This window comes from Pocillopora verrucosa, chromosome 4 (assembly GCF_036669915.1).
Source record: "Pocillopora verrucosa isolate sample1 chromosome 4, ASM3666991v2, whole genome shotgun sequence".
NCBI classification, from domain to species: domain Eukaryota; kingdom Metazoa; phylum Cnidaria; class Anthozoa; order Scleractinia; family Pocilloporidae; genus Pocillopora; species Pocillopora verrucosa.
Window position 1 is genome coordinate 27,045,826 of NC_089315.1, and position 15,151 is coordinate 27,060,976.

At 38.6% G+C, this 15,151-nt stretch overlaps 2 protein-coding genes across 2 annotated transcripts in view; both read right to left on the bottom strand.

Moving 5' to 3' along the window:
* LOC136280250 (uncharacterized) overlaps nt 1-10,125 on the bottom strand; it is a 37,574-nt gene extending 27,449 nt beyond the window's left edge. The window contains exons 1-16 of the mRNA XM_066165208.1: nt 9,917-10,125; nt 9,553-9,667; nt 9,264-9,389; nt 8,761-9,020; nt 8,298-8,388; nt 7,661-8,047; nt 6,819-7,247; nt 5,993-6,628; nt 5,181-5,489; nt 3,913-4,203; nt 3,228-3,632; nt 1,767-1,873; nt 1,275-1,566; nt 852-1,003; nt 393-568; nt 121-293 (exon numbers count right to left, since the gene is read on the bottom strand). Of these exons, the coding sequence (XP_066021305.1) occupies nt 121-293; nt 393-568; nt 852-1,003; nt 1,275-1,566; nt 1,767-1,873; nt 3,228-3,632; nt 3,913-4,203; nt 5,181-5,489; nt 5,993-6,628; nt 6,819-7,247; nt 7,661-8,047; nt 8,298-8,388; nt 8,761-9,020; nt 9,264-9,389; nt 9,553-9,667; nt 9,917-9,994 (4,027 nt within the window). The 5' untranslated portion in view covers nt 9,995-10,125. The remainder of the gene's footprint in view (nt 1-120; nt 294-392; nt 569-851; nt 1,004-1,274; nt 1,567-1,766; nt 1,874-3,227; nt 3,633-3,912; nt 4,204-5,180; nt 5,490-5,992; nt 6,629-6,818; nt 7,248-7,660; nt 8,048-8,297; nt 8,389-8,760; nt 9,021-9,263; nt 9,390-9,552; nt 9,668-9,916) is intronic.
* Nucleotides 10,126-10,468: 343 nt separating this feature from the next.
* Nucleotides 10,469-13,765, bottom strand: LOC136280405 (MAM domain-containing protein 2-like). Its single transcript, XM_066165427.1, has 5 exons — nt 13,619-13,765; nt 12,149-12,277; nt 11,219-11,475; nt 10,913-11,036; nt 10,469-10,602 (listed from the first exon to the last, which is right to left on the bottom strand). The coding sequence occupies exons 1-5, from the start codon at nt 13,725-13,727 to the stop codon at nt 10,469-10,471; spliced, it is 753 nt and encodes a 250-aa protein (XP_066021524.1). The 5' UTR covers nt 13,728-13,765.
* Nucleotides 13,766-15,151: the final 1,386 nt, after the last annotated feature.

Genomic DNA, 15,151 nt, shown 5'->3' on the forward strand with positions numbered 1-15,151 from the left:
GTTTGTCTTCTTTTCTATGAGTGAGAAGCCCTATCTGTTCATGTTTTTCTCCTTTACTTTGTTTCCTTGTTCGTTTCCTTTTTCCGCTTTAACCAAATGAACGAATCAGAATTTTCCTACCTGGTTTAGTCCAAAACAGTCTTTCCCCAGTAATAGGCCGTTCATATTCCCCATTTGGGTTACGCATGCCCACAGATATATGATCGTTGCCGCCTTTTTCTCTACCGAAGATCACCATTCGATAAAAGCGACACTTTTTAAGAACGATTGGCTCAGACGTTTGCTCTGGGTACCTTCAATATCAAAGTAATTAGAGTATATCAGGTCTAATTACAACGAAAAATGTCACCAAAATAATTATCATAGTAATTGACTGCTTGCACATTACTTACTTGTCCCATTGAAGATATTGTGTCCACCTTTTAACATAAATAATTGGTTGGGGCGTCCCACTTTCCCCAGATTCTATTTCAACTCTTCTGATGCCTGTCTCTGTAACATCATACTTCCATAACTCACACATGTCGTCGCACGCGGCATAAAAAGTGTAATTTCCGCTCAGAGAAACCTGAAACAGTACTTCATAATTGACTTGTTCGGTCAAATTCTAACAAATATAAATTTTTTAAATCAAAAAGCGATAGCACCAACAACATAAACAGCAGCATCACCGACAATGAACTTAATCTTAACATGTCAAAAAGGCATGATTACAGTCATTCGTTCATACTACCTTTCACTTGAGACACTCCCTGCTTTTCAAAAGGAAAAGTGTACCTTGCAGTGCATCAAAAGCCTTGCAATTGATCTCAGGTGAGAGCAAAAATACGTTTGCTTTGATAACATCCTACCTGTAGGTAACTTGTCAATCGTTGAACATAGTTCTCTGCCAGATTTATTGGCGCATCAAAATCTCTCAAAATAATCCGGCTTTCAGGTGGACCTTGAATACCATCCATGTACCATCCTTCACGCAAAACTCCGTGTAGCTCTCGGGTCGACTCTATATTAAGTCAAACATTGAACAAATGTGTTTACTCTCACGTCCAGTCTTACTTGAAACAGGCCAAAGTAAAATTGCTGGGGCATGAATAGAATAGATGAATGGAATAATCTTACATCACGTTAGTTCATCTCTATCAACAGATTATAAGCAAGTGCGAAGGCTGATACCAAAGAATGTAAAATAAGCTAAATTAGCTTCATTCTCTCCCTCACCAAAAAGAACCAACGAGCAAAAAAATAAAGAAAGAAAGAAATCTTTTATAATTTACCAATTGTTTCCACGGCAACATGGCAGAGAACTAACGTGACATTATCACCCGTCAACGTTATTTTTACATGATTTCCAAGCGCGGGTGGTGAGCAATCAAAACTGAATTCATGTGTCGTTCCATCATACGCCATCGATTTGGAACATGTTGGAGACAAGTCAGTTTGACTGGTTGTCACTCTAACATTGATGATTCCAGAGTCACGTGGACAGCAATCGATTTTGTCGGTTATCAAAACAGAAATGACATACAGCGGTTTGTCAAGGGTTGCTTGCCACCAGGGATTTGATTCCTAAACCGACAAGAGCGTAAAAAGTAAAAAGTAACACGGAGAAATAAAAATATTTTGGTGAAGCCAGAACATGTGATATTTCTATGCATCTATTTTCACTAAATGAAAGAAAATTCTGTTGCAGCTTTCGATCCAGAAGAAGTGGAGAAACTCTACAACAGAATTCACTCGCCAATTAAGCAACCAAAATCATTACTTACCTTCAAAGATCGAAAGCAAGTAGAGTAAGATAGATCTATGGCCAGGATAGGTTCAAATGGCTGCAAAATGCTTGAACTTCTCATCAAACTCCGGTTTGATAATGACCCTTTTATAATTTAGTAAAAATGTCACAGTTATATCTAGCAATGAAACTTCTTAGTTGTTATGAATGTTTGAGAGGTTTTCAAAATCGCAAGGACGAGTATACAGATTGTGGTTTTTGCACCCGTCTTCAACAAGAACAACGTGAAAGTTAGCTACAGCTGCATGCCGAACATGGGTAGCATCATCAACAATAACAACAAGAAAATCCTTACCAACAACAATACCACACCGCAAAACGGATGCAACTGTAGAAAAAAAGGCCAATGCTCGCTTGACAACAACTGCCTCACAACAAGTGTAATCTACATAGCCAACGTAACCACAGACAAAGACGACACAAGAAAGAACTACATCGGACTAACTGAAGGAACATTCAAACAACGATATACGCAACATAAACTATCATTCCGTAACAGAAAATACGCCAACCGCACCGAACTAGCAAAACACATCTGAAAACTCAAGGACAACAACGAAAACTACAAAATAAGCTGGTCTATCATCTCTTCAGCAAGCGCCTACAACAATATTTCCAAACGATGTAACCTCTGCCTAACTGAAAAACTCTACATTATCAAAGCCAACAAAGCAAGCAACCTTAACAAAAGAGCTGAATTAATTTCCAAATGCCGCCATGAGAACAAATACTCCCTAGTGTACATCGACACCAGATTACAATATAATTACTAATTAACTAACTACTGTATATATATATATTTAAACTGAGTGAGGTATATTCTTCATTAAAATCTGTCTGATGATCGCGTAAGCGTGAAACTCAGAGTCACAGAAAAGTTACGTCTTATTGATTTGTCCAACTTTCAGATATTCCACGTTCTGCGAACGCATCGAGCACTATACCGCAAGGATAGACTATAATCAAGATTTATATATATATATATATATATATATATATATAACCATCGTTACCATCGTTAATATACTATAAAATGTGCATAACTGATGTGGCAGTAAATTTAGATGTTTTTTTTAACTGTTACCCAGCAACGATTTGTTTCTGTGGCGGCATGAAGACACATCTTCATTTCGTTTGTTAAGTGATGATATTCAGGTCGGCAGATAATCAGTAATTTTTCTTTAAGGCAGAGGTTGCATCTTTAACTTGTGACGATGGCTACGAATATTCTTGTCATTAAAATCCCCTGAAGAATAAGTTAATGTATATGTGTGTATGTATTTGGTACGAGAGAGAAATTAAAAAAATTCCCTGAATTTGGCGTTGGTGAGCCAAAATTAGGAAACTTAAAAACTATATCAAGGAAAAGGAAAAAAGGAAGCATTTACCAATTTCAAATCGTTAGCATGTAACTAAGGAGTTGACCATAGCAACTAACCAGCTTTTTTCTGACACAGTGGGTACCTCTTCCATGTACATGCACCACTCTTTATCCCTGATGAGCCACCAGCCAGATAACCACAGCTACGGGTTTTTTGAATTGTTTTTGGATATCCTGGCTTCCACAATGAGCTATTTAACGGGCTGCCATCTATCCATGTCCACTCGTCCTTGCTCAACAGGCCAATGAAGAAATTGTTGTAATATGGCTTGAAGCGTCTTATTTCTTCTAATAAATTGGAGAAAGTGGATCTCAAACCCTCACGAGTTATCTTGGCCAAGGTACCACCACTTCGATTGCACCGCTCCAAAGCCTGTTGCCAATTAAGTTCTTGTGGGGGATATATAAAATAGCAACCGCCATGAAGGGGAAAAAAGCCCTGACGGCACCATGGTTGAGAAACTTCATGGAAAAAGAAACAAAAAATCTTGTCAACAGAACCAACGTATGGTTTTTTATCGTAATACACGCCACAGTTATCAGGGAATTAGAATCACGAGTTATTCTGCCTTGAGTTTCAGAATTGGGTCTACTCAGTCGATAACAGCGGCTTGTTAATGTTTGAAATGTTCTCATCAACGGCAATATCTATAATTCAGTAATCTTATTTGGCTTTAGTACTAAACTACATAATTTCCAATTGACCCATGAATGCACAGGTGTCAAAAGAGATCTTCCCCACCTCTAAATGCGTAAACACTGTTTGCCCAAGGCCCTCCTTTGCCGTCTTCACTGCATTTATCACTCTTGCCATACTTATCGAACGTTTCTCCTGCCGTAGCACTGGACAAGCACTGCCCATGATCTTGAATTGCAAACATGCGGAAACCTCTTTTGCGAGCCACAATAGCACACTTTTCAACTGCGTTCTGACGTACACGGTAATTTCCATCCAAGACAAGGTCTGTTCTTTCTAAATCCGGAACTGCACGAATGGAAGAGTCGTCTCTGTAGCACCCCACATTTATATAATCTATTTAATTAAAACAGTTTCGTCACTAGAAATTAACTGAGTTTAACTGAACAGATGAGTGACAAGCCTGGCGTTTTATTAGTTAGTAAAAAGCATGGCTAATATCTGGTTTAGCGAGAAGGTTTTAGCATACCACAACGATCCGAAGAAACCATGTGACAAGAACCTTAGACTATCGACATAAAAAAGAATTACATTAAAGTCGCCAATTCAATAATATTTATTGTTTGTATGTTATACATCACTTATTTGCAAAAATCAGCATCGGTGCATAAGGCAAGAACACCTGAAAACATGCTTAGAGAAAAACCATTATCATAGATCAAATATTGCTTGTGAATATTCGTCTTTAAGGGAAAGCTTTCGAGCCAATTGATTTATGTCTGTGAATTCTGTTACATTATTTTTGATCGCGTTGATTTGACATGCAATGTTTTTAATACAATAACCTTCTTTGTGCCGATCCCCAAGATACTGAAAACCTTTATGGATACTGATCAAAGCTTGGTACACGTAGCTTAATAGAGCGTACATAAAATGGCACTTTTACGGACTAAAATAGGAGGAGTTTTTAAAATAGGAAAACTTTACACGAATCATCAATTAATTAGTCGAATGCCTTTTATTCCTTGTAAAAGAGAAGTACCATTTATTTTCCAAAGACGTCTTTAAAAAATATACATTAGTCACGTAACTGAGAGAGTTTTGAGATTTCAAAGACTTACTTTACAAACGAAGGTAAGGTAGTGAATCTTAAACCTTGTGACGGAATCCGCTATTTCAATTCCTAACCAACAACTCTGACCCTGACTTGTGAAATAAAACAAGTCATTCTCTTTTTCCATCAGTGCCCATTTTCTTGATGTGTTAGAACTGCTCGAAAATGGATTCATTTTCGCCGATAATACGAGAAGAAATCCTTAATTATGAGGTTGTGGAACGCAAATTTTTACGTTACGTAGATCAAAACGACCAACCTTGAATAATGTAAACATCGTTTGACCAGGGTCCTCCTTCGCCATCGCCTCGGCAACGAATGCTCTTACCATATTTGTTAAACGTTTCTTCTGCTGTGACACTGGCTGCACACCATCCGCCATTCTGAAGTGCAAACATACGAAAACCCCTTTTGCGAGCTGCGAGGGCGCACTTTTCGATCGCGTTTTCACGGTCCTGGTAGGCACCGACCAATAAAGGGTCAGCGTCTTCTAATTTTGGAATTGCACGATTGCTTGTGTCTCGATAGCATCCCACTGTTTTGTAATCTGGTGAAGTCGTAGGTAATACTAAAGGTACAGAGGTATTAAGTTAGAATAAATCTTCAAGGTCTTCAACCTAAATATAGTTCCTGGATGACCTACACTAGGAAAAACTATTCCAAAGGCACCAGGTTGACGAGTTGAGTTGAGTGAAGTATTATCCTACCATGTATAAAAGACCATATATGACAGAACCACCTAAAGAGGTGTCTCCAAACTTGTAAACGTGTCAAGAATAATTGACTTACGTCGAGTCTGTAAGTTATGCAGCTGCATTTCGAGCATTACCTACAAGGGCAGCTTAGATGAATCAAAGAAATAGAGAAAAGGAAGAGAGAAAGAGACATAAACAGAGAAAGAAAGTAAAAAGAGAGGCTAAAACGCTCCATTCTAAAAGAGACTGATACGAGAAACACACCAAGGTCAATTAAAATAAAAATTGGCTGGTTCTTGGAACAATATCACTGGGAAAAAATTTTGTGCTTTTGAGAAAACAAGCCCCAAACAGAGACATTACTAGACATGCTTACTGGTTTGATTGCATCTTGCCCTTATCTTCATAATTTGATCCACGGACAATGCTTGAGCGTAGAACTGCAAGCAGGAAACTTTCCCATAAAATTGTACCTCACGGTTGTTAGACGCTCCTATCGTAAGATTTCTTTGAGTTGCCAATTCCACGTTGGATCCAATAGACTTGTTCATAACCACGGTGTGATTCACCCACACAGACGCAACGCCTGTGTGATAATCGTACGTGGTCCCTATAAAATTCCACTCATTTATTTTGATAACACCATCCTTACGCAATAGGTGAATATTAGAACGATCTCTCACCATATAACGAATTTCAAGTCCACAAGTTGAAGGAAAAACCCACATCGAGCAACCGTAATCATATATCGGACCAGCACCAGTGGCAGACGCGTCAGGGTGCACCCATGCAAAAACACTCATCGAAAACCTTGTATCGAGTTCTCCCTCATTTTCAACTTCCACGTAGCTGTTATTCAAATCACTGAAGCGAAAGGAACCAACTGGATTACCCAAGGGACCTCTCGTCAGCGTGATGTTATTAGATACTGCTTTAGTGGCTCCATTTGGACTCAGGTCAACAACTCCATCGGTTGGACTCGTAGAAAAGAGAGCCACAGGAAGGGGGACGTCTTCGAAAATAAACAAATTTGTGATACGTGAACAATATTCATCCATCGACTTTCTAATGAACAGATGAAAACAATCTTTATTTTGCACAAATAACTATTGCGAGAAGTTTTTTTGAAAAAGGTAGCTCGGAGGAATTTCAACAAACTAAAAATCACCTTTATGTACCAGCCACCAATATGTAACGCATACCTAACGGTTCCTCACAAATATATCCTTTACGGCCCGTGCAGGATAGATCATTCCAGCGCCATCCGTACCCAGCCCAGTTTGAACTCCATCCAATTGCATTTAAGAAAGCTCCACATTTACCATCTCCACTTGGTTGCCATGGCCCCCATAGATTTTTATTACTCTTTGCATTCTCACCATCTATCCAAACCCAACGTAGGTTGCTATCAAGACCAAGGGTAAGACCGCAATATTCACGCTGGAGTTTTTTCCTCTGATCTGCAAGGGCCTCTAGTTGCTCTGCACTATTGACTATAGCGATTTCGCTCTTCTGTTTGTGACACAGGTTTCGGGCAAACCGCCACTGCTTGGATGATTGGAAGTAAAACATAAAACATGCTTGTCCTAGTTTGTACCAACCAGGTTCACATCCAGAAATAGAACGGCTACCTGCAAAAAAATTGTTCATGGATTTTTCCCATTGTAACTTCTCTAGTTTAAACACGCAAAATAATATACGTTACTGCGACAGATGATTCATATTGATAACTGAGTCACGCTCTTAAAAGAACAACTCCTTGTTTGTCTTATTTTGATACATAGCTCTCGTCTTTGAATTAGTGAATATTTATTTTAATGGTGTCTTTTTTAATATAAGTGAAAAGATCGAAAATAATCATGTCGACGACCTCCCATTAATTGCATAGAGATCTTCAACCTTGTCCTCAACATCTCTCTTGAATTCCTATGGCGCAAAAAACAAAAAAAATTGGGGGCAGAGAAATCTACTTGCTTCCTTAAAGTATATAGTTAAAAGAAATCTGTTTGAGTTTTAACTTAAACAGACTTTTTCACTTCTTCACCTGATTGAACCACATCGCAGGCATAAAAAGAGAAATTCGCCTTGCATTTGCAATAATCCTTAAGACCGGGATCTTCAAGAGTTATCATAGGCTCAGCCCTATCTCTGCTAATGAAGAAAATCCTACTGCAATTCGTTGACAACTCTTCGTGATTGAGGACAGCTACATCCAAGGGATAGTTATTATAGTTAGAAATATCTAGCTTTGTGGTAACAAAGCTGTGTCCCTTTGCATGAGGGTAGATGAAATAAGCCTTCTCTATCGGATTTCCTCGTGGATGTTCGATAACGAATCGGAATTCGTCGGTGTACAGATTGTCTCCAGAAGGTCTTGTGGATATTTTGAAATCGTTTCCCTTAAGGGAAGACACGTAGAACGTTGCTTCACCTAAAATAATAAATTCAAATGGAATCATGGATCATGTTTTCATAAGTCTAAGTCTGCCTCACAGCGATTCTTGTCGAAGTTTTAAACGGCTAAACTAACCTACCAAATTTCAGCAGTTACACAACAAACACAAAACTAAACAAAACTATATTAAGGTACTGCTCGATGGATAAAAAAATTAAGTAAACGACGCAATCGTGTGCCCAAATTATTTTCTATAGAGCCGGAAAAGATATTTATCTTGCCGTACTTAATTGGTGACAAAGTCCGTGTTGAAACGCGAAGTCGTCTAAGGCTGCGTCTCCACGATAGCTTGTCCCTGTAATGCCATCAATTATTATCTAGATATGACGAAGAAAAAGAAACTTCCTAGCTATTATGCAATCTCACGTAAACAAGGTGAGAGACAACGTGTATTGTATATCAAAGCTCTCCTGTTTGTTGAAAGTCGTGGAAGTCCTATTTTCACTGGAGAACGATGTCGCAGCCAACTTTTAATCTTCCTGAGTTTTGAACCTGTCAGACTGTTATGTAATGCATGCCTTGATTTACAAATTCCAACAGAATCTGTATACTTTGGAAGACTGTTATTATTAACAGCGCAATTAAATGGCAGAAATCATTAGAGAACTCACTTTATAGCGGAAACGATAAATCTAGTTTGACTGTAGCCACCTTAGGCAAAGGCTATGATTCAAATCGTGACATCCCACCTGAAAACTTGAAGTATCGTTTATGCTAACTTGCCCTTGAATCCATCGGTTTCCTTGATTCTTAGACTTCAGCCAGAGCGGTTGTAGTCTGTCTGCACCCTGTCTTCTTATGTACACGGCAACACATCCCATGGAAGAGCCATACATGTGGTAGTAGAAGGTCATGCAATGTGGTCCTCGCAGCCACGGACTCGTTAGCCTTGCAGTGTCTCCCATCTTTCTGGGTCTCGATGTTTCAATATAAATGTAATGACCAGATCCTTTCGAAAGAAAAACTAGTATTAAATGCACGAATTCTTCATTTTGAGTGGCAAATATTAGGACTATCTAATCTTTCTGATTCAGTTGCTAAATCTTCATTCATTCGTTTTTGAGCATGCAGGGTAAAAATCAATTATGTTATGACCACTTAAATAAACTTTATATCTTCGATCTCTACTTAAAGTAATTCACCCCACATGCTGAAACATAAGTTTTCACAAGTACTATTTATTTCATTTTACCAGACGTATGGTCCCCGCTGGGTCCAGTCTGAAAGCTTGATGTCCTGCCTTGTTTTCTTCTCCATGCGAAGATAGAATTTAAATCGCCCCTCCAAAAGCACATGTTATCATCGAAGTTACAATTCCCTAAAAATAAGAGATGTGATAGCCGTTATCCTTAAAGTTGACAAATAAGAAAGTTATAACGAAAGCTCGGAAAATGTGCATTTTATGACAGACCATCGAAAAACAAGCGACAAGAGAATCATAAATGGTTCTTTAATACTTTGAACAGAAGAATGACAAGAACCTTGTACGTCGGTGCTAAATTCCCTCTCGTCATGGCATAGTCCATCAACTAAGTTGACATCATAGACGGCTATACGACTTGCGCAATTTTTTCCAACTGTTGCTTGCAGGACAATCTGCGATAAGAATTATCCTTGAAATCATATCTATTTATTTATTTACTTATTTTGTGACAGTGCAGTCTAATCTAATTGCTTGAAAAGGTTATCTGTGGACAGGGTTGACACTTGCAGCCAACTTGAACTACCAGGCCTGGGGGCACTACTCCTTATTGTTTTTTACCACAGTGACAGATATAATCTATGCAGAAGAGTAAAGAAGAGTAAACATAATCTCATTGTTTCCTGCCTTTAGAATGTGTGTACCTGACACTCGTCAGTATAACCGATATCGACGCTAGCCTTTATCCACTGACTTCCCTGATCTCCTGACTTATTCCACATCAAGTAATCTCCTTGTTGTCCTCGAAGTTGAAGGAAGACATCCAGCCTTCCCACCTCATGTCCGGAAAGGCGATAAGAGAAGCGGAAACATTTTGGTCCCCGAATAAATGGACTCGATAACTGAGCGGTTTGATATACTTTGTCAGGTTGTGATTCTTCGATGTAAATAAATTTTTTTCCTCTTGATACTGAAAAGAAAGGCATTAGCACGGAATTAATAATGGTAGCTGAATATTACATTATAAAACACCTTGGCTTTCTTCGACAATTAATCAGAATACGTCAGGTGACAAGGATAATTCGAAATTAAGTTGATGGACTTTTTTCTTTTCATTAAGAAATAACGGCTTCATCAAAGGTAAACATATTAGAAGTAGCTGAATGGAGGTGTCAATGGTGAAACCATCAATGCCCGTAAAGTTGGGCATTTTGTGTAGGTGGTGGACAATAAAAATACAATAGCGGTGGCGTCTTTTACTTGCCAGTGAGATTACCGCTCGCTTCAATTTGATCCCTTGAGTTTTCCGATCCTCTCCTCCAGTCGATTTGATCCCAAGGTGCAAATAGATTTCGCCATCCACAGAAACTTTCTTTAAAGGTGCAGTTCACTGAAATTGCATCAAAAAATGGCGATAAAATGCGGTCTCGGACAACAATTGCTAGATTAATTCACATCGTATTTACATCAGTTGTTGTTAAGAACAACTTACGTTTACCGCTTTCAGAGAAGCAAGGGTTCTCATTTTATTATGAGGTTATAGGTGAAGGGAACGTTTTCTTCCCTGAAATTTTGCCTTGAGAAATCAGTCTGACTCATTAAGAAGCGACACGAGTATTCTCGATGCAAGTGAAAAGAATCCTAATTAATACAGTTCAAGCCAAACTGGTTCTTGTTTAGCAGCACAAGGGCAGCATTACCTTTAAAGAGTTCAGATGGAGTAGTGTCACCATCTGAAATGCATGTTAGGTTCTCACTGAAAATGAGTTCATCAACTGCAATGCTTGATGCAAAAGTCACACCTGCAATGCCCTCTATTACTACCTGTGAGCAGATAAGACGACATGGTAAGGGTCCAGTCATGAATTATAGATCCTTATGCAAATTAAACTGTGGAAAACCTGGAAAACCTTTGGGCCTTCTCTGATGAAGAATAAAAAGCACTCGGTCCATTTCCCAAAGTCTTAGTGTTAATGTTTTTCTAGGGAAAAACGTAGTTGAACTACCTGATAAGTTCCTTCGTAGCTTATAGCCACGCAGCCTTTGATCCAATCGCGCGATGAGTGGTTCCCATGACGACTCCATATCCTGGATTCACGGCCATTGATTATAACATATACAGAGAGAGTCTCAATGGTGCTGCCGTACATGGAGTAAAAAAATGTCATCCGCAGTGGCCCTCTCATCCACAGGCTTTTCAGTCTGGCCCTCTCGTCGTACTTTCGAGGGGATAACGTTTGAATGTGGATATACGAGCCGTTTTCTGTGGAAGCGTAAAATACATCCCTTATCAATTTAACAGATATACGCTCAATAATAGAACACGTCAAAACGTGGTTGAAATGTTCAGTAGTGGTATTCCCTTGTTTTCTGAGGGAATTTATGTTAATAGTCAAGTGTTCTCACGGCAGAGGACTGGATATCCTGATAGACGTCATATGACGTAAGCAAAAATATTTTGTGCGTGTGAGTCAGGCCATGCGTATAAAAAAATGGTGTAATGCTATGTTTCATCAGTGAAGAATACACGTGGAAAACCTTAAAACCCTGTGAATATTCTGTATAACAAAAATATCTGCACCCGAAGTGTAGATAAGTGCGTCACTGTTGTTCCCGCCATATTTTGATGTCTTCTGGGATCTATCTATTGGTAGACAGACGCACGGCAACATGGAATCTGTTTGTTTCGTTTGATAGAAAAATTTAAAAGCTGTTAATGATGACATCATCGTCTGTCCTTCAATAGATCATGAGTAAGACCCAATCATACTGCGTGTACAGTCCATCTCTTCATATGAAAATGGCATAATTTCTTCAGTTAACTCGCGAATCATTAAGATACATGCAAGGTCTTTACTTTATCAGGATATAAAGTTTCCAGACGGTACCTTATTTCAAAGGGTACATTGCGCAGAAAAATGAAACATCTAATGTACCTGCGTAGTCAGTGATTGGTCCAGTGTCACTGCTTAGAGAACTTCCTTGTCCAAGTACCCAATCGAAATGGTCGGTGTATCTTTCATTGGACCAGCTGCAGAATGTTCTCTCATCGAAGGTGCAGTTCCCTAGTGAACGATAATACCAAAAGAGCATAATCCTTTTGATTGCTGAGGGAAACCTGTTTGAGCCTTTACCTTAATTTAAAAGAATACCAATATAGCCTTAAACTGAGTTTCCTTATAAAATAAGCTATGGCTTCAGTATTACCAGTTGTAAATAAATTAGTGGAACGTAGGGTACCATGGAGAATTACCCCCAGGCCTCCAACATCATCGAAGATCCAAAAATATTCTCACAATTTTGAAATGATCTTGGCTGCTAATCGTGAAGGCGCAAATTAGCACGATACATACAGGGTGTCGAGTGGAACGACCATAACTAGACAAATTTACAGCTAATTCATAATGTGTAACCGTTTCTGCTGTTTCTTGCCACCTGTGCCTATTTAAAGACATTTTTAGCACCTACTGTGTGGTATCTGAACTGTGGATCTATCATCGTGAGATATCAGTTAGGCAAGACAGAAAAATAACAAAACTAAAAGAGACACATGATATATAATGTTTACTTTCAAAGCAAATATATGGCACCGCGGTCGAGAATATATAAATTCAAAACTGACTGACTGCGCGGTTGGCCCACCTCGCGGTAAACCACCGAAGAAAATCTCTAAAAATTATAGTCGCAAAGAGAATCTTTCAAATCTCACTAAATTTTGAAAAGCTCCTCACTGGAAAAATTATGATAAACTTCCAACCGTTTAGTGAATAGTTAACATCGGGATAATTTTCATTTATTTGCATTCGAGATGTTTCATTCAGATTTCAAATTCACGCAATTACATATCAATTCGCGATAAGATATAAAACCGGTTAATACTTTGAATTAACATTGCCTCGAGGGCGTTAAAACAAAATAAATTACATACATTACGTTGGTGAGTGCCGTGATAGACAAAACAAACAGAGAAAATTACGTTTTAAGGTTGAAATTCCTCATAAGACACCCCCCTAATTCTATTCATTGCAATATTTCTGTAGCAAATCGCAGCGAACAAATTTGAAGTTAACTGGTTTGTAAGAAAGGAAGAAAAGTCAGTGAAATTTTCCTTTCTTTGCTGTATTCGACCAAACAGCTGCAGACCTCTAATACCATCATATCTTTTATTACCTCCTTTATGACGCACGTAATAATTGTTTGGCAATCCCTTACACTTCGATTCTCTGTAACACCGAAAAATAGGTTATAGACGGAAAAGAAGAGAGGAGCAGTTTCTCAAGACGATAATAATTCTGCTCGTAGATTACATAGAGGCTTTCACGCTTTTTTGGTTGCTAATTGAACAGAACAGATAATTTTTACCAGCTTCCGCTTGGATTTTTTTACAATCAAGAGATAAAACTTACCGGTGATGTCTTTTGAATAGCCTCCTGCTCGGAAGGGAAAAACAGTGGCAATCATCACAAAGAAGCTGGCAAGAAGCAAATGTGTTCCCTGGATAACTGGAAGCATCATTCCAGCAAGTTGATGCACACTCTGGAATAGAAATACTCGTTTCAATTCAAACGCCGTCGTTTACTAGTCAATACTTTTAAAATTTGCATGACACAAATTGATCGACTTCGGTCGGCTTTCGCACCGTGAACAAAAAAAGATGTGACCGGTGTTCTCGTGAGCTAGAAGGGTACTCAATTAAAAAATATCAGTAGGCGGCCTCAACGTATCCAATTGTCGTAAAGCAGACTTGCAACTAGTTTCCAAACAAGGACAATTTGAAATTGAACTTTGAAAGACCTCCTGGTGGAAACTAATTTTCATGCATAATCAGAGCCACTTTATCTTGACACGTTATTAGTTACAACTAAAACACGGATACATGCTGTCTAAACATTTGGAGATGAAAACCATTTCCGCGCGAAAATATAGTATCAGTTCAGTTCCTCACCTGCCCTCCACCCATAAGATGGTTTTAAAAAAAACTCTTCAGGAAAAAATAAGAAAACCGGTTAGACAACCGAGACACGTTAAAAGAGTAGGTGCGTTTTAGAGTCTTAATCTAAACAAGCAATGTTATATAAACAGCCCACGGTTTCTCGCCGAAACGTCAAAGACTTGCAGATAACAGGAGTGTTGCCATGTTTGAATTTGAACTTCGGAGAGGAAGAGCCATCTCAGACAGATAAAAAAAACTTTTAAGTAATTGCACATCACTGAGGAGAGGATTTCTGGATAAAACAGAGCCTGTTGTAAAATATAAAATGACCCAAATTTCGATGTTTAACACCTGATCATACATTCACCAAGTTACCGTGTACAAACCTGACGATACAAAGGGGAAGACACAGAGGAATGTTTTTTGGTTTTATTCTTAATGGCCTAAACGCCGGAGAGTTTGCCTGATTCCTCGCCCGCCTGAGACTTACGACACGTTACTCGTTATGTAGATCGGTGAATTGTGTCAGTTCAAAATCAATTAATTTCCGGGCAAGGTTGTTTACAAGTTCTGATAGATCATTTATCTTTGGAACCATAAGAAGCTGAAGTTATGATTCAAACAATCGTCAAAAATAATAAGAACGGCTGGGGGCGAAACTGGTCATCATCAGACTCCTAAATTCACCTAACAGTGACAAGGGCATGCATATTGAGAACTAGTGAAGCTACAACTTCAAAAAAAAACCGCTGAAGTATTGCATACATTAAAATCGTATAGGCGACAGGAAGTCTTCCTGTCGCCTTTGAAATTCAAAGTCAAATGAGTGATGGATTTCCATCTTGAAAAATTTACTTTGGCGTTTTCGAATTATTCATTCGCATTTTGTATACTTTCAACACTCCCAATTTGTTTCTCCCTGATAAGTTTAACCCGTTTGAGGTATTTTCACTTTTATTTACCATCACTTTAGTTCTTCTCAGTTGATTCGCAGCCACCCATGAAG